We start from the raw sequence: 26364 nt of genomic DNA on the forward strand, positions 1-26364 counted from the left end.
ATTACAATTACAGGGAATACAAAGAGTGCTGGTTTTTCCATGATGCTCCATGGCAGACCCCAGCTGGGTTCTCCACATGGAGGATGTGACTCCAGAAGTCTCATTCCACCAGGTGAGCACCAGAGGACTTGGGGGAAAAAATTACAAAAAGCAAGACCAAGAATTCTGTACCAAGACCCCTCTGTGCATATAACACCACTCAAAAAGCTCACAGTAGCATTTTCTGTTCTTCTTTAGGATATTCTCCTGGCAGACAGAAGACACCTGGTCTCTGCTGCCAAGGAATTAGATGGATTTCCCTTTTTTACCAGCCATTGCACCAGGGCAATCCACTTTGGAGCCCAAACCAAAGATAACTGGATTAGTACTGATAAAGGGTGCCTGGCATCGAATAAATACCTGCACTGTGGTACCACACATCCCAGTAAAATTCTTTATGGAAAGAATCATTATTTCTAATTTTAGCTTTTATTCCTTAGCAGCAGCAACACAGCTGGACAATGCATCATTTGTTTTACAATTTATTAAGACATCTTCTTCAGCATGGAAGGAAAAGCAGCATTTATCTAATGGATACAGGGATAAGAGCCATTAACATCTCTATACACAGCCTGGCAGACCCATAATAAGAAAAAGATCAAACAGAACTGATGTGAAATGCAGCAACTTCCAAATCTCTCCTATAGTTTTTCCATTTAAACAAGTCAAACTATTTCAGAATTTCATCCCATCACACACTGGAACTTGAGTTCATGCTGGTAATTCAGCTAAGGCCTTTGGAAAGAGCTCTTTTTATGCCATAAATACATAAAAATAAAATTTCTTGCAACCTTTTGAATCACAAATTTAAAACTAATAAAAATTTCAGTCTCTGGAAACAGGTACTTGTGTAGCAGCTAATCAAAAATGCCACTAACTAAGTTTAGCTTCCTTTACTTCATGAAACTTCTGTCAAGGAGTCTGCAGTCACTTGCAACACCTCCACCAAAACCAGTGACATTTTTTGGCATCTCCTTAAAAAGTCCCCCATAAACTCACTGGAATTAAGCCAACAGAACCCAGTCTGTCTCATTCAGAAAACACAAAGAGATAATCATGTAAATTCCAAGATTGTTTTCCCTCACTACATTACAGCACAGGCAGGGACAGTGTAAGCATGGTTTCTTCTCAAATGAATGCAATTTTAATAACAAACTGGTCTGTGACTTATGTTTTTCATGTAAATGAATGATGGCATAACCATGATTTAGCGAGAATACATTGTATGAAGAATGGCTCATATATATGAAGAAGCAGCTTCATTAGTTACATCCCACCTCCAATAGGCCTCTTATCATCCTGAAAGGATGATATCAATTAATTTATCTTCCCCTAGCATATTGATCATAACCTTCATCAGCTAATCATGTTTAAATTAAAGGGGAATATCGTAGCACTCTGTCATTTCAGACCCATTGGGTTATTGATTTGGAGCCTGGGAAGCCATATATTAAAATATTTTAAAATACATTAGCGAGTGAAGAGAGCAAACCAAAGGTCAGATTTTAACACATGCACATGGATTTCTCTTCATCATATGTGGTAAAGACCTAAATTGAGACCAAAACTGAACAAAAACCACACATGAATGAAAACTACCTTGTCTGCAAAAGCTCCTGCTCTCACAACGGAGAGATAATTATCCAAGGAAACTGTTTACCTCTTCAGTGTGAGTACAGAGGTGTTGGTATCACATTGACACACACAGCACAGTCTGAGCAAGGAAGGGGAAGGAACAAGGAAAGAAACCCAAGGCAGTCTGAACTCAGCCACTCAAACACATGACCTGAACATGAGCAAAGCACCAAGGTGCTCCAAGCCTTGGACACTTCCAGGGATCCAGGGGCAGCCACAGCTGCTCTGGGCACCCTGTGCCAGGGCCTCACCACCCTCACATGGAACAATTCCTTCCCAATATCCCATCCATCCCTGCCCTCTGGCACTGGGAAGCCCTTCCCTAAATTCTGTCCCTCCATCCCTTGTCCCAAGTCCCTCTCCTGGAGCCCCTTTGGGCCCTGGAAGAGGCTCTGAGCTCTCCCTGGAGCCTTCTCCAGGTGAGCACCCCCAGCTCCCCCAGCCTGGCTCCAGAGCAGAGGGGCTCCACCCTTGGAGCATCCCCACATCATTATACCAGGGGTCCCAAACTGGACACAGGTGGGGTCAAAATAGACCATTCTTCACCTCAAATTCCTTAGCTCCTCACTCCATCAGAACAATGATGTCCTATAAAGTGAATAAAAAAATTGAGAAAGCAGAAATATTTTTGTCCCAAGCCTTCAGGTTCTGTCTCATTCCAGTGCTGCTTCTGAACACAACAGCTGAATTTAATACTCTCTAAAAAGTATCTCTAAAACAGATTAATAAAACTTAAATCTATGGCAGATATCAAAAATAATTCAGAGAGAGAAGCATTTCAAGTACTTCTAAAAATCAATTTAATTGTCTGTACTTTTAAATATTCAAGCCATCAATTTGGGACAGATTTTATTGTAATCAGTAGTATGAAAAACCAAACAAAATTTATGTGCAAAGTCAAGAAGTCTTCTGCAAATAAACAGGGATATGCCATGGATACTTAAGAGTTGTAAAGAAGGAGAACTGATATTTAGCAAATATTTGGTCTTCTAGGGGAACTGACACTTATTTTTTATACATTTAAATTTAATTCCACGAGCCAGAATGACTGGGAGTTGTATTCTGCTTGAAGGCATTGATAATTAGAAGCATGTGAAATTCCCGCTCCGAGTTGGGAGGGAAAGCTCTTGGCTTGAATGCCTCTTCTTCCATGCCTGACCTAGCGCACCACAACAAAATTAACCTTCCCACCCCCTGCCACTTTCATCTCAAATGCTACTTTTTGTTAGTCAAAACCCAGTCATTCCTCAGCACCTCCCGCTCCCTCCCTGGCCTGGTTTTCAGGGAGCCCTGAGCAGGAGAGCTCAGAGCGGAACATGGGTGTTTCCACATCCCAGCTCTCGGGATTTCCGTGCAATCCACGTTTTCCGATGGAAAAAAGGGAGCGTGCGCTCATCGTTCCCAAGCAAAGCCCTCACGTTCGGCTCTCGGGGGTGATGAGCAGAGGACTGAATTCCCTGGTGGGAGGAGCAGAGCTGTGCCTCCAGAGCAGACCCCTCTTGCTGCTCCGTTTGGGAGCTCACCCCTGTTAGGAACGCTGGCACCACGAGAGCTGTGCTGACACAGCTGTCCTGCCCTGGTTCAAAGCGCTGCTCGCTCATCAGCTCCACCTCACCAGTGCAGATCCAGCCAAGTCAAGGATGAGAAAGGCAGAGACCTGAGGGGAAAATATCCCCCAGGAGAAGTTCAAGGCACAAGGTGGGAGACTCATCCAGCTCCACATCAGAAAACTGACAATACTCTGTAGCAGCTCCAAGAGATGAGCTGAGGGAAACCTCATCTAGGCTGAGAGCTGATCTCTCCCTGCTCCTAAGATGGCTCCTGGAAAACACCCAAAGGTATCAGCAGTCTGATCACTTTTCATTCCCAAAAGGCAGGGAATACTGTCATTCCTCTGCTCTTTGCTTCCACCAAGGAAAGCTTGGGATATTAAAAGGGGTGACTCCAGGCATACAAGATCTGTAACATCTGGTGCCATTTCTCTTCTCAGTGATCACAGTTCAGGGGTGTTGCATATTTTAGGAGCTGCAAACACTCTTCTCCAATTACCACTAATTTAAATCAAAAACTGGTTTCTCATAAAAACCTGTGTAAGACCATTCATCTCCTCTGCACGTCCAAGAACAAGTAAACAGCAGGTTCAGTTAAAACCTGCCACTTGTGCAAAAGATGGGAATACAGGAAATTTTCCCTCTCCGATGGACAGACAGAAAATGGATTTCAGTTGAAGTTGGAATGCTGATGCCTGAGTGAAAAACATCAGCTGGGATAAGTGTTTGTTTAAATAAATACCTGTTTTAACTACTTGGGGGGAAAAAACAATGCAAAAATCAGAGTTTTGTGTGAGCTAGTATTTGCTTTTACCTTAAAAAATACAAGTAGAAGTTGTAGAGATACATAGCAGCTTACATTTTTACAGCAGATGCCTTTTAGCTTAATATTCCATGTTTACAGGATAAGTAAGGGTTCAATAAAAGTAAATTTATTCCACAATTACATTTTGCAGAAGAGGCAGTAATAACTACCAGAGCAAGCCCTAACCACAAATGCTTCCAAATGGGAAACATTAACCTAAGTAGCCACTATTAAGGCCATTGTGCCTGTTATTTTAAATTCAATCCATTTTCTAGGCTAAACAACCTTTATATTTCTCTGTTTAAAAGGAGAGCATGACATCCCACGTGTCAGGTATAATACAGAAACGAGTGCTGAACAATTCTAATGCTGGAGTTTGGAAATGGCAATTTATCCAGCTAATTCCTGGCCACTTGCAGCCAGAAATGTCTGAAGTTACTTTACCCTGAAGAAGCAGTGCCACTGTAAAGTCACACCAGGGGAGAGGAGTTCCTGCTCTGCACTGAGCACAAAGCCCTTTCAGACAGCCTGTGGTGGAACTCGCTGGGAGAAACCTCAATGACCAAAAAAGAAAAGTCAAATTGATCAAAAAGATATAAATCTGTAGTGCAGGGCACCAAAAGCATTAGGAAGTTTCAGAGGACGAAGTGCTTGGTTAACAAATCTTTGCTTCTTAAACCTTGTCTTACAAGATATGAAAATAGAGCTGTAAATCAGGCTTGGTATTAAATATCTTTCATCAATGCCAACTTTTTTTTTTCCCCCCCCTCCACAGGTAACTCTAATTAACACTGCACATCACATGTTCCCAACTTCCATGCAAATCACTGCCTTCCAAGGCTAGGTAAGCAAATATGCCAATAAATCCACTGGAAACAATCTGGCATCTGAAGCAATTTTAAAAAATCAACCTGTGTTTTGTTCACTGCTTGAACTGTGCTGAAACCAGAAGCGTGTGACTCGAGGATTTAAGGGGAACATCGCACCAGGCACCGAGGTAAAGTCTTCTGCACATGGATTTACCTCACCAGTACTCATGGAGCTCTGCTGACCTTTCCACAAGGGCAAAATCAAGTCAGAAATCCTGTTACATCCCACACAGAGTTACGATTTTAAATTTCAAAAGGTTAAAAAGTGTTGAAACAAGGAAAAAAGTTAACCTGTAAAGATTCAAAGAGAATGTTATCAAATTGATGTGTTTTGTACAATGCCCATAAAGGAAGGAACTGAGTCGCTAATTATCCTTTAACATTCTTAAGGATAACATCATTGTATGTATTTAATTCTATCCCAAAACATAAAATCACTTTTTAATCACATCAAAACATAGATTTAAGTAACAGAAAAATACAAGATGCTTCAGGATTTTACCACCTTAGTAATTTCCTCTTTCCATTTTGAAGCAGCTTCATGGAAAGCCCATTTTGGGGCACACACTACCAAGTGACTGCGTTCATAGAGAAGATTTCTGCTTTCTGAAGATCCATGCACATGCAGTGAGCTCACTAACAGAGCACAGAAAAGGACACAAAGTGATAGAAATTTGCTGGTTATGTCAGTGCATCTCAGATGCAACCAACCCTCAAGAAAGAAATAAACTAATCACACTTACTAAATCAAATTCAACTTAACTCGTGCCTCATCCAGACAGTTCTATTAACTCAACTTAAAGAAAATCTCACTAAAACCACAGAATAATCAATTATTTTCTTTTTTCAACTGCCAAAATGACACAAAATTGTTACTTGACAACTCAAAGTCTCAAGTCAGAGGTGCAACCACATTGTGGAATCACACAGCTGAACCAGACAGGGCACAGCTGGTTCCAAAACAAGGACCATGATTGCTGGGATAGCCAAGAAAAAAGTTATAGTCACCTAATATTTGAACAGATACCACTTTTTTCACATTAAATATTCACAGATATTATTATTCTTCAAGACGTGAGCATTCTCCTCAGAAAAGAGCGATCAGGTTTACTACAGCAACACCAAAAAAAAGGTGCATGAACCCACCACTGCTTCTGAAGCACAGCTTCACCAAAGTGAACCTAACTCAACCAGAGAATGTTCCTACACTTTAGAGAAAAACCTCCCTCCAAACAAACCATCAAGGTCCTAAATAAGATTAAATACATCACCTCAGCCCATGAGCTCACTGCCCACTGAGCCATCAAAATCCACCTCTCAGGCACACGGAGGCCTGTTGGAAAAGGAGGTAAGCTTTGTGTCACCAACATCACTGCTTCAGTGCAGGTGGAATAAATCCTGCTCCCAAAACACCCTCCACAAATCCAGCAGCAGATAGGAAGTTATCTCCTTCGCCACTAAAGGCTAAAAATCCTTTGGGTTTGTGGGTTTATGCACATCCAGCTGTCACAAAAGCAGTTCCCTGCCAGAGCAGAAGCATCATAGAGCATTTCACATAAATCTCCCAAAACACATAAGCCCCCCCTTTGCACTTTAATCATTTGCTAACAGTTACAATAAGATTGTATTAAAAATTTAAACTGCCCTACTTAATGCAATTTACCTTCAAAGGTCCGTTTCCAGAGAATGAAGTCGAATGATATAAATGTCGAACACTTGATCAGATTTATGGCGCCCAAGAATATTTCTCTTGATACAGATCTGACGAGTGAAGGCTAATGGCTTTAGTTTTATTACTTTTTAAGCACTTAATGGGAAAATGTAGACATTTTCACAAGACTAAGCTCCAGCAAGAATGGTGCATTTAGAGGATGACAGCAGAGGAGAAAGCTGTGTGTTCTCTGTGGAAATGACCGGTTAAACAGCGTTATTAAGCGAGAGATTAACGCTGAGTATTTATCCAGATAATTTGTCACACAACAGCTAGGCCTGAGTGACTCTACTAAACAGGGGAGAGCTCAACAGCCAACCTGCCTGATGGAATTGGGTCCAAAATCCCAGGGAAAGACAACTAAAGTCACACTGGGATTGTAAAAGCAGAAGCTGAGTGACACTGCCACGGGTGCAGATCAGCCAGTGTAGTGTCTGCAGGTGATTAGGAAATAACCCTTTCATTCTTTAGATACTTTAGAGAATCCACCTTTTCACCCCAACCATGTTCTCCATACATGCTACAAAGCAATAGTTTCACTTGCCTAAAAGCACTTTTTTTTCCCCCCTTTTAATTTTTTTTTTAAACTGAAAGACAGCTGGGAGTCCTCAGATTTCAATTAATGTCGAGGTACTTGGCCAATCAATCACCAAGTACTATAAATTCCCCTCTATTTCTCATTAGTTACACTATTGCACAGCTTAAATCTAAACATACCTTTCTGGGAGACTGTAAATTACCAGGCCTAAGACACAAGCGAGTGCATCAGGCATCAGGAGGGGCATAAATGATGGGAGTGCAGCGACTGTACGTGCGCTCAACTCCCGCTGATTTACTCCTCACGAGGGCTTTTTTCACACAAAAGTAGCAGCAGCAGAAGTGCCACCAGCAGCACTCCATCTCCTGGAGTTTGCATATCTGACTTGAGACCAGTAATGACCTGTCTTTATTAACATTAAGAAGTTTTATGCTCCAAATCCAATTTTCTATGGAAAAAAATATTTCTTCAGCATCTGTCAATAATGTTCCTTCATTAAGTGCAGATAGAGCTTGAAGAAAAACAAACCTCTGCCTTAATTTAAAGTTGGTTCTGTGGCTCTGAAAGCCACCTTCAGCCTTTTCAAAGGTGAGATAGTGCAGAAGTTATCTGACACAGCAGGATCTTCCACTGAAACTAAAAGGAACACACATCCACACATTTATTAAACAAAACTACTCCATTTTTAGTCATGTACCAGCTTTATAATAATTTTTCAAGTAAAGGTGATAAGCCAGCACTCCACAGAGGCTGCTGAGGGAATGCACTTGTCACACATGACAAATATGTTCCAAAAAATGTCTTCTATCAGAGTTAGAACTTATTCCAAAATTTAGTTTTGAAAGTTGCAGAAAACTTTCAGTCCAGAGCTACAAGCAGCCAAAAAATAAAAAAATAAAAAAAAAAAAAAAAAATCAAAGAAAACCAAACAACAGCAAAATGTGACCAATTCTCTGCAGATAATGAAGTGAAGTCACATGTGCAGACTGTCAGGAATCACAGGACCATTTAGGCTGGAAAAGCCCTCTAAACTCACCCCAGCACTGCCTAGGCCACCATTAACCACATCCCCAAGTGCCACATCTAGGAGTGTAAGAGTCTCCCAGTTTTCCCAATCCCTAAATAAAACCTGTTGAGCCCCTGTGCTCACATTTAATATTTGGGATAATTTTCAGAACTGAGGCAGCCCATGTAGTCCCATCCATCTGCCAACTAATTTTCATTCCTGATTTTAGCTTACTTCCTAACCAAAACCCAGCATGCATTGTGGAAACAAGTCCACATGGATCCCAGACTGGTACCCCTGGAAAGACCAAACTAAAGAAAGAACCAAAACATACAAAGAGAGGCTGTTCAAAAAGTAGCTCAGTGTTCTCCATACTCATCTCCTGTGTTGTACAATACCGTGTTGTGCTGGATTCTCTCTTTTCCACAAAATATTGACCAGATCTCGCAGCAGGCAGGACCTGACCTTACTGCTTCTGGCTCACACAACACTCCAGTAACTAAGGAAAAGAAAGAGTTTGATGCAGAGAACAACAGCCTTGATGTTTAAGACTGGCCAGTAACACACACTTAAATGAAAGGAGGTGCTTACAGATAAAATTCACTTTGCACTGACATTTGACAAAAATCACACAACACTATGGGTGCAAGTGCTTTTCTTCTAGAGGAAGAGGCAGAAGTTCCAGCTTTGGCAGGCACGTTTCCTTGTGCAGCACCACCTCATCAGACCTAACCTCCATTTCCAAATTCATTATACACAATTAACGATTCTCTACTTTAGAGAGAAGGAGGAAGGAAAAATCGCGTCTCAAACTCGGCAGCAGCGCTAGAAGTTTGCTGGCACAGGAATTCTGAGGCGAATGCCACCACTGTGCCTTGCTCCACCATGCACCACCCCCAGGAATCCAGGGAGGCTTTTAAAGGCTGAATACACGATGCTAATCCTGGCCAAGCAAACAGCTCAATGGGATTTGCATATGCATACGGATTAGCTGAAAGGCAACGATTTGCATTGCGTTTCGGAAATGGCTTTTGAGGAACCAGCTATGCTGATAATCAACTTTGATGTTGAAAATGTGTTTGTTACACAACAGAGAAGGTGACAAAAGGATTATGTTTATTACACCAGTTTTAAACGTTTGATAGCTCAGACAAAAGCATCTCCTCATTATAAGGGGCAAAGTGGGATCTCCTCTTTAAAAAACGTTCCTAAACACACAGAGAAGAGAATGAAGTTACAGAAAAGGCATTTTCACTTCCCTTTCTATCTTCAGACAACATATCTCATGGGTTAGCTCTTAATCTTCCATTCATCAATATTAAGCCAGCAAAGCCATTATTTTGTGAGCAAATTTAATCCACAAAGAAATCCACAAAGGACAGTTAAAACCAATGGCCAAGGGAAGATGTACTGAGGACACCTAATAAAAAAATTAAGCTTTAGACATTTCATGTCAGTCTCTATGTGAAGGCTTGCTGGAGAAGCTGTACAGAACATGGCATAAAGCAACAGATGAGGTGAACTGGCTTTAAGATTTGTCAGTTAAAAATTAAGAAGAAAAAGTCAAATTAAATGATCAAACCATAATCACAGCAGTGTAACAAAGAGCACAGCATTAGGAAGAGAGACAAAGACATACTGGGCAAGGCAGACCATCCCCCAAAATGCAGCAAACAAGGCACAGTTTACACAGAACACTTAGAAATAAAGCAGACATGAGGGAGAAAGGTTCTGGCTGTAATAAAGCAAATATAAACTGGCACTTTGTGGAGGTCATGCTCTGCTGAAGCCCTTCCTGGCCCTCACCTAACCTTGTGGTCAGTTCCTCTGCAGCATCATTTTGCAGCTGCTAAAGGATTGCTGCTCTAACAGGTATCATCAAGCAGTATTTAATTTTACTTGTTTTTAAACCCTCCCCTTTGGGCACAGCCCATGACTGAACCCTGCTAGCAGCCATGCTGTGCCATCAGTTTGCTGTTCAGGTCACTTGGCTCAAAAAGAATCCCAGAAATTGTCACTGCTCTTTTCAGCTTCTGCCTCCAGCTCTGCCAGGAACTGCAGCATGACAACACTTATTTATAGCTTATTTCTATTATGCTTTTCCTGGTGCTTTTACTGAGAAAAGCAGAGAATTGCAAAGTAAGGAATTTTCAAACTTCCTCCTTCTTCCAGAATTTTTCACTTCTGTTTCTAAGGGAAAACAATTCCTACTTACTTGCCAGACACTCCACAAATATGTTTATAATACTTTATCTCCCAAGCACAACACAGACGAGTCCCTCAAACAGACTGATTCTGCCTCTTACTCTCATGTCTACTGTAAAACTTTTAAAAAGCCAATTTACCCCCAAACAAGCACCTTGTTTCCTGCCCCAGGATTTCAATTAGAGTTTGCATTACACAATATGACTTTACTGGACTAATTTTGAATCATCACTACTGAAAACCTGAATTCTTTTGCATTTTGCTAAGATTGATCATGCTCTTGTCGCCATTTAATGAAGAATTTGTCTACGTTGAAGTAGGTCTTGCATTTATTGAACTCGCAGAAAAAAAAATAACAGCTGTCAACTATTGCATAAAATCAGCAGCTCTGCTCTAGGTTTTAAATAACCTGTCTTACTGCATAAAATTCATATTAAGACTTAAAGGAAGTGCCATAAAATTACTGCTATAAAATTAAAAGTCACACAAAAAGTTCTGCAAGAGATTATGATTTTCTACAAGTCACCTACTGAATGACACGCCAGAGCTAAAATCAAAACCTCCCTAGAACTTTCACTGGCATTACATCATTCAATTCCTCTTTGCTCATTGTAGCACTTCTTAAATTCCATACCCTGGAATGTATGGAAATACTACAGCTCCTCATCCCATTATTTGATTCCAAGCATGAGAAAATGGATACAGATGAATCACTGGAAGATCTCTTTTCTTTCTTTCACACATTTGTGGATCCAGGTGTGCTGTTGAAAAACCTGATAGAGCAGCACCAATCTCAAAGTGCCCAAAGCCTGCAAAATTGCTGCAATTTTCACCAAAAATTGGCAAAAAGGTGAAATCTGTGCCCCACAAACAGCACAGCAGTGACACTGGACAGCACCGAGCACAAGGGGAACTGCACAGAGACCTCAGAACTTCTTGGGGACAACAGAGAAAAAAAACCTCTTCAACTGTAACGTGCAAAGTGTGAAATCTGGCAATCAGTCAGAAAATACAAATCCAAGGATTTGGATCCATTTTCCAGCCCAACCCAAAGCCCAATGAAGGCTTCTTCAGACCTGCTTCACCAGGCACTGCTCAATTCACACAGCTCATTTCAAACCTATATATAAAATTATATCAATTTCAGATATTGGTTCATTTCCTCCTGCTAGGTAACACTAGGCCATCCTACAACAATGTGCAGTCTGATTTATGACACCAGAACTTGTCCTCTGTGGGAATGGGGCTGAGAGATTACCTGCAAACCAGAAGAAATGTCTGTGCAAACAAAAACAGCCAAAAAATAAAATAAAATAAAATAATAGAAAATAAAATTAAAAAAAGGTGGCATGAAATTCTTGTTTCCAAACTAAATCTTCTCATTTATTAATGGCCCATAAGAGTTACAGGCAGGCAGGAAGGGTAAAGCAAGTGTAAAGGCAAAGCATGAGCAAGGGCGAAGCTGAAGTAAGTTCAGAATAAAACACAAACACTTCACAAGATGAGGGTGAGCAGATTTGTGTGTTTATATCTTTTTCTTTCCAGCAGACTTTGGCGGCCGAGGCGTTTCACTGTCTCGGTGCGGTGACACAAAGCCCCGAGGGGCTCGGCGGGGCCGCCGCCATCACGGGCCCCTCACGGGCCCCTCACGCCGCGGCTCCGGCGCCCCCTGGCGGCCGCTCCCGCCGCGCTCCGTTATTCCCAGGGAAAGAAACGCAATGTGCATTAAGATCAAAACGTTAATTTTACATTAAAAATCAACGTCTTAAAACGAACTTCAAGCTGAAATGAACGGGGGCTTAAAATGAATGCAGCTTGAGCGTTTGTTGCTCCAGGCTAAGCCATAACATCGAGGAAAAGAAATTGACTCCCTCACGTCACTTTCTCATTTAAAAAAAACAAAACAAACAAACAAACAAACCAGGAAAATGCAAACATCTAAGCAGCCGAAATACTGATTTCCCAGCGGGTTTGAAGCATGGGGCCTGCCAAAGGGTCAGCAGGCTGATCTAGGCCATGTGTGACCAGCCTGAGCACACAGAGAAGCTCAGCACCGCAAATGCCACATTCCCAGAGGCCTCAGCTGAAATCCAAGGAATTCCAAGGAATTCCCGGAGCCAAAGGAATCCAAAAAGGATTTTCAGAGGAATTCCTCTGCCTCATTCTGCCCAGCACTGGGGTCCCCACCAGGCCAGCCCAGCTCCCCAAGCAGAGAATCCCTCAGGCCACATCCAGTGCCAGAGCGAACGTCGCATCTTCCCAAAACAGCTGTCGGGATGGGACCGATTTACTTCCCTTTTATTTACTTCCCATTGGGCTGATTAACATTTCCTAATGAAAACACATCCATAAAAGCTGACTTGATAATGCTGATGGCAAGTGACAGCCCTTCCCCTCAATCCGGCTGCACCAGGATTAATTTGTCATCTCCCATCCCTTAACAGAGAAATGGTGCTTTGAAGAGTTCTCCTTTTAGACACCTTTGTTCAACACCACACGGGAAAGACTATTTGGATCTGGAAATAAAATACCTCTGGCAGATTTTTTTACACAGAGCAGACACATTCCTTAATAAAAGACTAGTGAGTTTGCAAATAAAACATCCAAAAATATTGGCAGCAGCACAGCATCAGAGCAAAGTGCAAATTGTGAGGCAGCAGTGGCCTCTGCCATCACAAACCTGCAACTCCTGTCTCAAAACACACAGATTTATTTTTATTCTGGGCACTATTAGATCAAAATCTGGGTGTTACAGCCATCTAGATTGGGTAAAACCCCCTTAGTTGAACTGCTAAGCTACAGAGACAGAGTCAACTCTGAAACCAAGTTTGACTCCAACCCTTTTGTTTCACGCCCTATGATAGTAAAATTTTATCCTCTAAGTATTTGAACATTTGCTCCTTTGTGGTGTCAGAGACTCACATGGCCCACAGTTAAATGGGTCAGGGAAAATCTGAACGTAAAGCAGGGCAAGATGTGTAGTTACGAATCCACCGTGAACAGAAATAAAAGCAATTCTCATGCATTAACGGTACATCAAGCTAATTCAAGAAGGCTAAAACCATTAAGAAGGCATCCTGGGGCAGTACACAGTCATTACAATACTGTGCTGACAAGAAGTATTAAAATAATCATTTCCAATGTCATTGATAGAATCTGTTCTGATAAGCAGGGGAGAAGAAAGGTCTCTAATTCTTAATTGGGAACATGAAGCAAAATGGATCTTATTAGCATTTATCTAATTTTTAAAATTCAATTCCCTCATTCAACTATTCAAAACACCAAAAAATAAGAAAGTATTTATTATCCTCCACCACTGGGCACATTTCTAAGCTAAACCCTTGCAACATGGAACAACTTTTTTTATTTCAGCCCAAAATTCAGGTTTTAATTCCCAACAGGGTTAAACCTCAGTGGGACATGGCTGAAGGTTAAAAAACAGCCTCTAAAATAGCCAAATGTGAAGGAGGATTTTGGCTTGCCCTTTACTCAGCATTCCTCTTATGAAATAGGAACCAATGGACTTGATCTTAAGGCTCTTTTCCAACCCAAGTGATTCTATGATTCCATCTCTGTTACAATCAATAGTGAGCTTATCAGCTATAATGAAGTGCTGGAAATGAGGTATTTGGATTTAACTCGAGAATAAAGTAGCATTTTCATAATAACAATAATCATTCAAGTTAAATTATTTTACCACTCAGCTGTGGAGAAAATGGGAAATGAGTTATCACAGAAGAATCCTAACAGATGACCACTAAGTTCAGTAGCTGCTTGCAGGGGATAAATTAGAAATTTAATTTCTAAAGTGTGTGCATTGAAAGAGTAAAAGGCTCTTCAATGCCATTTCCAATTTCTTCCTCCAAAAGGCAGGTCTAGATCACAGCAAGGCACAACACAGAAACAAGAAAACAGGTTTTAAAATAAGCTTGCAAACAAAGCAGCCCAAACCAGGAACTGGTGTCAAAACCCACTAATTGTGTGTGGAAGAAAAGTCTGTGGGCTGGAACATCCTCAGGTGGAAAGTTTCTTTGGTTTGTTTTTCTTTTTTCCTACATCAGAGAATCCCAGAATGGTTTAGACTGGAAAGAACCTTAAAGCTCATCTTGTTCCACTCCCCTGCCAGGGCAGGGACACCTTCCACTATCCCAGGTTGCCCAACTAATGTGGACCCTCTGAAGAAGCCACTAAAAATCATTAAAGCTACACTGAACCTGAATGCCCCAGAGCAGCACAAACCAAGAGATATTTAATCAAGTGCTCCCTATTAACAGCTTGCACTGCTCATTCACACCCCCTCATTTAATGGGGTTAAGAAGTTGCTTTGTTTCCTGCTGAAATAAACAGCAAAAATTATCAGGAATTGGATTCAGTCCCAGACATGTCTGGCAAGTGTAACCCATCCATACAGAAGCATTTCTAATCCTATTAGCTGGCAAATATTAAAGAGCTGGTTGGCTGCCATGGGGGTAAAACAACACCCTGATATTTCTTAAAACACATGATCCCTGTCAATTCTTTCTTACTACCAAAGAGAGACAAATGAGCCTCCTGAAAGCTTACAAGTTTATCACACTAGCTTTGTGCCAAGAGACTTCTCTCAAAATCTCTGAGAAAGGGAAAAAAAAACTAAGGAGACTGTAGACAGAGCCACAAACACTAGGACTGGGAATATATAATTAACAATCTAACTATAGCCAGCACTCAAAAATAAATGTGCTAACAAAACCCCCTAATGGCTCTTTGAAACTCCTAATCAATATAGAAAATCTAGGCAGTCAAAACAGTAATTTTTGCAACTAGTTCGAGTGAAAACAGGGAGCAAAGCAAGAAGATGCAGCTTCAAAAGCTCTTCTCTGAAATCTGACCAACAGCATAGGTAAAAAACACATGCACATCAGTATTTTCCATGTAAAACATAAAATGTTTTGCTTCTTTTCTCCCCATGTTAAAATTACAACAGTTTTATTTTTTTCTCCAGTGTAAACATTAGAATCTATCACCTTTTCATTCCATGTAAAAATTTGAATTGTTTGCTTTTTTTTTCCAATTTGAAGTGTCATTTCACACCCTGTTGTGAGGTGCTGATGTGACACTGCCTCACACAAGCACAGGCAGAGCAGGACTTTGTAAGGAGAAGCTGGCAACAAAAACCCCCCAGAACTAAGGAGTTCTGAGAAGCATTAAAACTTAATTAAGAAGGTTTTTAGACAGAGAAAACTGATGTGATGGGGGGCTGACACATTCAGCCACAAGAGGAGCCTGGTGAGATGAGAAGCCAGGCAAGCCCCAGGACACTTGGTTGAAATTCCACTAGAGGGGGCACAGATTCCATCTCATACAACTCCAGGATCATGGAATGATAGAATATCCTGATCTGTGAGGGACCCACAAGGATCAAAACCCCTAAATAAGACTCTCAAAGAGTCACAGAATGGTTTGGGTTGGAAGGGAGCTTCAAGTTTACCCTGCCCACCCTGTCCACCATGGTTACCTTCCTGTATCCCAGGTTGCTCCAAGCCCTGTCCAAGCTGGCCTCGGACACTTCAGGGACGCAGAGGCAGCCACAGCTGCTCTGGGCACCCTGTGCCAGGGCCTGCCCACCCTCCCAGGGAACAATTCCTTCCCAAGATCCAACCTCTGTCTCTCAGTTTTGAGAGAACACTGAACACTACGCTACTCAAACTCAGCATTTTCAGCTACTCTGCACAAACAGTCCCTCAGCCTCTCCACGAGCGCTAAAACCAAACCAAAGAAAACTCTGCTAAAATAAAGCAAGCACCAAAGAAAACTGAAAATTAAATAAGGACTAAAAATAGCTTAAGATGCTTAAGACTAAAGGTGCTGGTGGAGAACACATCAATGCACGTGTCATGTGTTCAAGATAAGGAGTTGTCCTGGAAAACACAATAAAAATGCCTAAAAAAATCAGCATTTTCTTTAACTGAGCAGGCAAATATCTGAGCTATCCCGGATGGGTCACTGCTGAGGAAGAACAGCTAGAGGATGGAGTGATTGCTGGAATAAAAAGGCAGCTGTACCGTCATGGAAGACTCTCTCCACGTTGAGCCCGTAGGTCGCACAGGTCTCGTAGTAAGTGCATCTCTTGAGGTCATTGGACAACTTCCTGGCTCTGGCATCGTCGATAACGCGGGGGTTGGTGGAGGTGATGGCATCTGCAGAACCACAGGGGGAAAATACCCATTAAAGGTCACTTGGAAACACCAGATTGGGAGTCACACAGGCACAGGAGGGTCCTGGAAGCTGGAAAACACCTCTGAGATGATCACCAAGTGTTAACATCAACCCACAGCCACCCTTAACCCTCAAGTGCCACATCCAGTGGTTTTTGCGCACTTTCAGGGATGGTTCCAATGCTTGACAGTCCTTTCTGTGAGGAAATTTTCCCTAATATCCAAAATGAGCCTCCCCACTGATGCAACTTCAGGCCAGCTCCTCTCATATTGACCAATACCCAAGCAGTGAGTTTAAATACAAACCATGAAACAGGGTGGACATCACTCTAATTTATATTTCCTTATTAAAATTACCAGTACACCAATTCTAAAAGGCAGCGGGAAAACCTCCAACACTTTTTGCTTTCCTTACACACATATATTGAGCCCAGTTGTTGAAAAATACACAATCACATGAGCTCTGATGTAAAATATATTTAGGGAAACAAATGGGTGATTAGTACAAACATGCCAAATAGTTTTTAGGGTTATTTTATGTGAAATATTAAACATGACGTATTTTCAAGAAACTTAACTTAATTGTAAATTACTTTCTCAAACTCTGCTGTGAAGGGCACCTGGAGATGTTGTGGGAACATACTGCAAAGCTGATCAAAATTGTATTTTTCCAAACAATCATACCTGGGAATTCTCTCCAAGAGCTTCTTTTCATGAAAGCTGAAAATCAGAAATTTCAGTTTCTAGTGCTTATCCAGGGGAGCTGAAAAAAACCTTACACCAGAATAGACAAAGGAGAAACTTCTTTCTTGCTACTCCAGCATAGTGATGGACTCTGTATACAAAGGTGATACTATTTGAAGTGATAATCTTATTAATAGATCTTGAAATGGAATTTTTTTCCCCCAGAAGTACTGTGTTACTCTTCCACCCTGTGCCTGCAAGTGTTCCAGGCCAGGTTGGATGGGCCTCAGAGCAAACTGGGAAAGTGAGTGAAGGTGCCCCTGTCCACGGCAGGGGGTGGCACTGGATGATCTTCAAGGTCCATTTCAGCCCAAACAATTCTGAGATCCTACAACATCCCAGAACTGGGATGTTAATTTCAGCATTTAAAGCTTCCCAGAAAATCTTCCTTAAAATATGCAACCACCCACAGCAGCAAAACAGATTTGTTCTTTGGGAAAAAAACATCACCTGAACCTAAACATGGAATCAAAGCCTCTTGCAATGCTGTATTTGAGGCTTTGCCCCGGGCATGACAGGACCAGACCTCAGCTGATGTTGTCATTATCTTCTCATCAGATCCAATTAACAAAAATAAAGCAGAAATTAGGAAAAGTAGGAGCCTATTTTTTTATCAGCAGAGGGCGCTGATAACATTTAACCAGATAGGAACGGATAGGGTTCAGCTCCAGAACACCACAGCTTCCCAAAATTCACCTCCTTGTTCCAAAGTGGCTCAGGCTGGGGCACCGAGTTGGCTTTGGAAGTCACAGGAGGACAACTGCAAGCACTGAGCCAGTGTTCATATTTTGGGAAAGATTTCATTTCACATCTCATTTCAGGAACACAAACCAAGTCCAGGCTGGACAGGGCTGGGAGCATCCTGGGCTCCTGGAAGATGTCTGTGCCCATGACACAGAGCTGGAATTAGATGTGCTTTAAGGTGCCCTCCCTCCCAAGCCATTCTGGGATTCTGTGATATAAAAGGTATATTTCAAATATGCATTTTAACATATAAAGTGTATTCATTTAACATTTAAAGTGTATTACATATTTCATATATTTTATTTCACTATCAAACACAGACAAAAAGCTGTGTTTTTTCCTGATGTTTATTCCTAGAATTAGCATTATTTCCATCTTTTCAAAAAATCAGCTTTGCATCAGTGCTGCAACAGAAAATGAACTTTTCTTTTTCTGGAAGTAACAGGAAGGAGATAGAAAACCATACCCCAGTGTCAGAAGGGCACAAAGAAAATAAAATGTTGAAGAAATGTTTCCCCTTCATCTTTTTAACTCCAGCTTTAAGCCCAAAATATGGCCCTTCAAACAAGCTCCTTTCTGCTTTTTGGTGGAGTTTCTGCTGTCCTAAGACTTTTTCTGTTCCTACTTCCCCCTTTTCCTTCTCATCATCTGTTTCCTCCCTCCAGCTGGGTTGTGATTCCTCCTTCCCTGCTGCCCACACAACCCCTCTGTGCTGTCATCCCTTGGCAGGAGGCAGGGGAAGGCCAACTGCTCCCTGACCACATGGCTGAAAAAACCCCAAAAATCTTCAACACCACCAAAACCACTGGGACACACTAAAAAGGAGGATGCCCAAAACTGAACCAAGAAATTCAAAACACCCGGGTTCTGCTTCTAACACAGAACAGCAACCTGGTGATCCTCTTAGAAAGAGATGTTAAAAGGAGTGAGGAGAAGCTGGGAGGGGCTCAGCCTGGAGAAAAGGAGGCTCAGGGGGCACCTTCTGCTTCTGCACAACTCCCTGGCAGGAGGATGCAGCCAGGCAGGCTCTGTACCCAAGGAACAAGGGACAGGATGAGGAGAAATGGTCTCAAATTGTGCCCAAAGGGTTGTCCAGCCCTGGCAGAGCTGCCCAGGGCAGTGCTGGAGCCACCATCCCTGGAAGGATGCAAAAGTTGTGTGGCTGTGGCACCTCAGGACATGGTTTAGTGCTGGCATTGGCAGTGCTGAGGGAACAGTTGGATTTGATGATTTTAAAGGGTTTTTTCCAACCTTAATGATTCCATGTTCTGTATGGTCAGGAACAGAACAGCCTCAACTCTACCAATGCAGAAAACCAATCACAGTATGGGAAATTGGTGAAATGTTACTGAGATATGCTGGCACAGGGAAGAGAATATTCAAAAGACCACTCAAATGCCAAAGAAACTGAAATATTTTGGGTACCTTTCCCTTGCCATATTTCCCTTCAGGACAGCTGCTATTTCAGAAGGAAAAACTGGGGGGAGAGAGGTTGGCTCAGGTGACAAAAAGCTACCTTTCTACTTGATTTACAGAGGTCTCCCAGAGGCACAGCCTGAGGCCAGCGTTCATTTCTGCTTCCTACCGTGCTGCTGGAGGTTTTCCACCCCTCATCCTTCTGCCTCTCAGCAATGCCAGGGTGTCGAACCCTTCCAGACTGCCAAGCACATGGAAACTGGCTTCAGAATTTCCATACACAACTGATTTACCTGCCCAAATTCAATGAGGGCATCTCCATGCTGAGCAAGAAAACCACCACAACCAGCACACTGAAAGTATTTAAAATTTCCTTGCAAGTCATAGAATCCTGGAATGGTCTGAGTTGGAAGGAGCCTTAAAGCTCATTGTGTTGCACTCCCTGCACCTTCCACTATCCCAGGTTGCTCCAAGTCCCATCCAGCCTGGCTTTGGACACATCCAGAGATCCAGAGGCAGACTCAGCTTCTCTGGGCAACCTCTGCAGGGCCTCACCGCCCTCACAGGGAAGAATTTCTTCTACATATCTAACCTAAACTTCCCCTCTTTCTTCAGTGCTGGAAGTCCTACACTCCCTCTCCAAAAGAGCTGCCAGGACATTTTTCTCTCACCCCAAATCTCCTCCTTGCAATGCCACAGCCCTGTAGCAAAGGGGAAAAGACAGGACATGGCTTGGCCAGCTTGGAAGTGTCAATATGGTCTGAAAAGGCCAGCTGGAAATGGGGGCTGCACTTACCCTGGGTGCCCACCAGGACCATGGGGATTTCACTAGTGTTGCGATAGTTGGCCATACGGCTGTAGTAGTGGTAAACAGTCTGGAAGCTGACTTCATCCTCCAAGCTGAACACAAAGATAACAGCATCCACCCACATGGCAAACTGCAGGATAAAAATGGAAAAGGCCAACTGTGAGAAGAGCAGTGAGAAAAGGGAAGGAAGGAAAACCAAGAGAGAAACATTCTTACCTTCCTGCAAGGGAAACACACAGCAGAAAAACTCACAAACAATCCAGGCCTCAATAGGGGGGTGGATAAGCTGCTAAGATGGTGAATCTCATCACCCTGCAAGCCACGGGACTCTGGGATACACAAAGCATTTCCCCACAAGAGCATCTCTTTGTGACTGGGGCGTGTGAGCACCAGCCCAGTCAGTGCACACTGGGTTTGACTCCCAGAAAACACAGCAGGCCAAGATTGCTGGATCTGTGCATTTGAAATGAGCAGCACTCATCTGCAGTGCTGACTGAGTCCCCATGCTGTGATTTGCATGCACACATGCTGATGTTGCTGGCAATGCCACGACAGGCATTGATAGGAATTCTCACATCTTAATCCACGCCCAAAAGCATTAACTTGACACTTCCAATTCTTCACCATACAGACACTCTCAGCTGAGCCAACAGCACCAAGTGCCTCGTTCTGCTTTCAGTGGAAGAGCAAACTGCTCTCTCTTGGCATCAGGAACCTGCTGAGAGACATGCAGGTGCACAGGCCAAGCCAAGGTGCTCCTCAGTGACCATGCAAGTGAGAAGCTTTGAGCTCACAAGTGAATTAAGATTATTTAAAGACATTTAACTTAACAGTGAACATGAACAGGACGTCAAGAAAGAAACTCCAGCTTACCTCGCTGCCTTTATTTTTCCCTAAGTGACTCCATTCCTACCCAAATTTAGAGCAATGGAAACAAGCTTCAGCCAGGGGATTTTCATGCTCTTTATTATATTATTACTACTATGTGCCAGGGGACACACTGAACAGGGAGGTTCACTGGGGAAAGGCTCTGCATATTCATGACAATTGTATTGAAACCAAGCACTGCCTGGGCTGTTATGGTGCAAAAATAGACAAAAAATTGTTCTGAGGTTTTGAATCAGGAGGACAAACTTCTAGAGAAGGACAGGACTGGTTAACACATAGCACAGTCACTGCCAGAATAAGGTCAACCACCACATTGTTAAACTGTTCAAATCACAAGATGCAACCAGAGGAACTGGAGACAGCAGCATTATTTGGGAGTTGTGGGCTTGCATCTCATTATAAAATGGTTTTTGTTGACTGGACTCAACAGCATCATGCCAAGGACTCTTCCCACCAACTGCAATGTCCTTAAGGCATCCATTTGGAAGCCAACAGTCTCTAAACCTGCTTAATGTTTGAGCAGTGTGTAGAGCAGCCTTCTAACAAAGATAATTTTAAAACACTCCACAGATTTACACAGTGCAGTTCCTGCAGACAAAATATTTCCAGCAATTCCTTATTTCTCTTTTCATATTGAAATACAGCTTAAATCTTTGTGGATATCAGACCTGTGGTACAGAAAACCAAAGGAATTTCAGGAAACACAAGGTCTGGAAACCCTGAATGTCTCATCCAGGGTAACGTGCAGGGAATAGCTTGAAACAAGAATAAATCAGGTGCTGGTATAAAAATCCATTCTCAGACTTATTTATTGATGTGAGTGAGCAGAGCTGTCAGTTCAAGGCAAGCCCAAAACCAAATTATAAAAAAAGTTCTAAATTAAAAAAGTTGCATGCAGCAGCTCATTGTAGGTCAGTGTCTTGGTTTAGGGCAACTTTGGGAGAACTGGGGATACAAGCATCATAAAGTCACCCTAGGTCAGTCAGTCACTAGGTTAATTTGGTTTTACAATAGGAAATTGAATTGTTTTCATCTCTGAACCATTTTATCTTAGGCAAAGAAAGGAGAGACCACAGACCCACAAAAAGAGTCTTCAGGGAAGTTTGCTTTTTCTCCAATTCTGCGAAAAAGAATGGGACAGTAACCTGGGGAATAGCCATGACCCAGTGCCAGGAACTCCAGGTGTCAGCTCCTTATTACTGCAGTTGGAATTCAATCCCAATTATTCATGAACCCACAAGCATTGCAGGAATTAATCAACTGATTAAAGATTTTTTAATAGACATATAACTTGAAATTACACCCAAAAAATCCAAAGGGAATTTACGGGAAAGGTGAGACAACACTGACACCTCAAACCTCTTCAGCAAATCCTAAGGATGGAGAACACATCTCAGCCACCACAGAATCCCAGAATAGTTTGGGCTGGAAGGAACCTTAAATCTCATTCCAACCCCCTGCCATGGGCAGGGACACCTCCCACTGGGCAGCAGCAATCAAAGCCCCAAATTTACCTGGCACATACCAGGAGCACACCCTGTGCTGTTCATCCTGTGAGCTCTGCAAACCCAGTTCTTCAGCACAAAACCATCTCAGATTGCTGCATGCACCTTTACACCTCCACTGTTGACATTTTTAGATGAGTGAATGTTCTCTAAGCATCAGAGGCTGGAAAGCAGGGGAGTGCTTCAGCCAAATCCCTCCCAGCCCCAGACAGAGCTTTCCTTGTTGCTCCTGCTGACACGGCTGCAGATGTGCCAACGTTTTATTTTGTCCTGTGACTTCCTTCCAGGATGTCTCTCTCAGCCTCCATTTCCTCCACGTCCTTTCTCTTCCCCTTTATCCTGGCACCTTCCCCCACGCTCTCACCCTCCTGGAGCTATAGTGGTGCATTGAGACCCAAGCTGCTGCTGCTGGCACCGCTCCCCCTCAGCTGTTTGGCAACAGTGCAGTTCCTGATGCTAAATTATTGCTTGTTTGGAAGCTGATCCCTCCTGCAAGACCTGAACAAAGCAAGGACAGCAGCAGCCAACACTCAGGAAATCCTGCCAGTGCCCAGGTGAGGAGAGGTAGAGGAGAAGGAAGAGGATGCCCAAGACAAGGATGGTGCCTGCAGAAAGGGTGGCTGGGTCTGAGGTGATTCAAGCAGCACATAAGCAAAATCTTACTCAAAACAGAGTACGGGTCAAGCACACAAACCCTCAAGTGTCTTCACAGCCAATGGTTTGGACAGGCTGGGAGAGCTGGGGGGTTCCAAGCTGGAGAACAGAGCCTCTTCCAGAGGGGCTTCAAGAGGGCTGGAGAGGGACTTGGGACAATGGCCTGGAGCAGGACAGGACACAGGGAATGGCTTCCCACTGCCACAGGCCAGGGTTACATGGGATAGTGGGAAGGAATTCCTCCCTGGGAGAATGGGCAAGCCCTGGCACAGGGTGTCCAGAGCAGCTGTGGCTGCCCCTGGATCCTGGGAAGTGTCCCAGGCCAGGCTGGACAGGGCTTGGGGCAGCCTGGGATAGTGGAAGCTGTCCCTGCCCATGGCAGGGGGTGGGAGTGAGACAGGCTTTAAGGTCCCTCCCCACCAAAATCATCCTGGGATTCTATGAAATCCTGATGTGTCACCAGGGGAAGCACATTGCTTGGGAATTCAGGAATAAATATATATATGAATGTATAAATGAAGTGTATATTCTTACTTGCACGGTCTCAGTCAGAATCCCAAATATCTGCTACCCACACTCATCCATCCATCATAACTGAAACCCCAACCATTTGCTGGACAAAATCTTTTTTCAGCTGAGGGTGATGCTGGAATGAGCTGGAGGATGAGAAGGACCCAGGACAGAACAAGGAGAGCCAGTTCTTTCAAAGGAACTTTTGAAAACCAGGAAAGTGAAGCTTTGGGCTCACCTGTGCCTCCGGAGGGCCTCCTTCATCTCTGATCAGCAGCAGGTAGCTTTGTCCATCAACCACTATCTCCTTCTTGAATCTCCCACCTGCCACACAAAGCAGCTCATTACAGACAGCAAAGGTGCAAAACACTCAACAGAAAAAGGCTTCGCTTGTGGAAAAAAAAGATCTTTTGCAAATTAACCAGCGACTGGAATGTAACTGATATGTGCACACATGGGAATTACTTAAAGTTATTATTTTGTACTTCAAGTTAAGGCATGTACTTGCCACACATATATATACACATATATATATATATGTATAAAGAATAAGGATAATGTGGGAAAAAGCCAGCAATTGCACTACAACCCACTTGAGGTGTCCTTGGGTTGATACATACAGTTAAAACCCTGTATGTATCATCTAATTTAAATAACTGTGAGAGAGAGAAGTGTCTCTAAGAAAGGCAAAGTTGCACACAAACATCGTGTCTCATCACCAAAATCAGCTTCTTGTATCAATCAATCAATCAGCATTTCCTCAAGGGAAGCCCAGTTCTCAGAGCACATGTGGGATGTTATGGGAATGAGAGTTCTACACTCACACACCACAGTTAGGGGAAGATACCAGACACATGTTAGACAAAAAAGCTACAATGGTGCTACCTCTGGAGAGATGTGCTAAACTAACAGAGAGCCCTGTGCTGCTGACTGGGGATGAATCCCAGACCTGCTCTGGACACCTGGATAAAGAGACTGGAGCCATAGCCTCCAACCACATCCTATTCCTGATCCTGTATTTGCAGGGAATGCAGAACAGGGGTGCCTGTGACCACCAAAGAGGCTCCAACCCCAGCAGCTGGAGCAGCTGCTCTGTCACCTCCTGTCCCCTGGCTCACAGGGACTCAGCCACCACCCCAGGGCACGGTTGGGATTGCTTCTTTTGGGGCTAACTGTGTATTTCAGGCACTCTGCTGCCTTTCTCAAATGACAAATCCCATTTAGGGCTTCTGGTGTGACGGAGCCTAAGCCAGGATTAGCGAGCCTGGCCTAAGCACTGGGGAGGCATTTAGGCTCCTCTGCTGGAACAAACCCACTCTCATCTCCCCACCTAAGCCTCAAAGCCCCCAAGGCCTCCAGCTTAGCATCACCCACCCTCACAGCTGAGCTTCCCACACTGAGATAAAACACATCCCTTAACACACCCTAAACTTTGCTTTGCACCCCTATTTCTTAAACTGGGATTAGTTCTGATTTGAACCCTATTTCCCAGCTTCCAAACTTGTCATTCTACCAAAACCGATGCATTTAAACATGGGTTGAGAGCCAAAGCTCCGACCTGCTCTCCACATGAGCTCCCTAAGCAAACCAGTCAGGCTAATGTCGATACTCAAAATGCAACAATCCACACGAAAATTGCTGCCTTAGGGGAACCCCACACTGGCTTAGACCCAGCATTCCCCCCCAGCCCAGCCACAACAGCAGCTTTAAAACCAGGATTACTCCCCAGCTCAGCTCTGTGCAATATTTAAGCATGTTTAAACACATTCTGTGTTTAATAAAAGATGTAAGAATGGGAGGTTTTGTGGGTTTGCACTGGGGTTTTTTGTTGGGGTTTTTTTTCATCTTTTCTTTATAAACATATCCTATTAGCAGTATTAAACATGCAACAATTAAGACTATCACATTTCTGGTTGTTTAATGGCACGGAAGGAGCAGAAGAGATACGTATGGATTTTCATTATCTCGCTTACAAAGTGGATTTCAATCCTGCCTCCGCAGATCAAGTGGCAGATAAATATATATCATTACTGAACCTGAAAAGAACAATCCCAAACAAGTGTAAGACTTGTAAAGGAAACCAGTCTCAGCTTTCAGGAACTGGATTTCTATTAATCAGGCCATTATTTCCATACATTGTCGATTAATTGCACGCGCTTCCCAATGAAGTGTTAACTAAGATGAATCACTTCATATAGAGCCCTCCAGAGAGGGGTTTTAAAGCTGTAAGCAACAGTGGAAATGCAGTATATGAGTGATCAGAGAGGGAAAGTTCTGCCTAATTGCCATTTCCTATTTCTTTTTTTTTAAAAAAACACTGCAAGTTCCCCCAGCTAATTATAAAATACCACACACCGAACGTGTTTAGGAGCCAACTCATTATTCCCATGGTCAACAGGATGCCCTGCCAGTCTCACTGTACCTTCAAACACTCCTCAGAGGCACAAAGAAGGTAGAGACAGGGTGGAATAAAAAGTTGAGAATTGAAAAATAAAAAAGTGAGTGTACATACCCAGCTCACAAATGTGAGCCCTAAGAGATTT

At 43.0% G+C, this 26364-nt stretch overlaps 1 protein-coding gene across 7 annotated transcripts in view; it reads right to left on the reverse strand.

Annotated features, from left to right (window-relative positions):
- Positions 1-26364, reverse strand: part of AGAP1 (ArfGAP with GTPase domain, ankyrin repeat and PH domain 1) — a 308994-nt gene that overhangs the window by 170483 nt on the left and 112147 nt on the right. For all 7 annotated transcript variants that reach the window (XM_058839370.1, XM_058839369.1, XM_058839368.1 and 4 more), the window contains 3 exons: positions 24060-24145; positions 20253-20394; positions 16400-16534 (listed from right to left, as the gene is read on the reverse strand). In XM_058839370.1, the coding sequence (XP_058695353.1) occupies positions 16400-16534; positions 20253-20394; positions 24060-24145 (363 nt within the window). The remainder of the gene's footprint in view (positions 1-16399; positions 16535-20252; positions 20395-24059; positions 24146-26364) is intronic.

This window comes from Poecile atricapillus, chromosome 5 (genome assembly GCF_030490865.1).
Source record: "Poecile atricapillus isolate bPoeAtr1 chromosome 5, bPoeAtr1.hap1, whole genome shotgun sequence".
NCBI lineage: Eukaryota > Metazoa > Chordata > Aves > Passeriformes > Paridae > Poecile > Poecile atricapillus.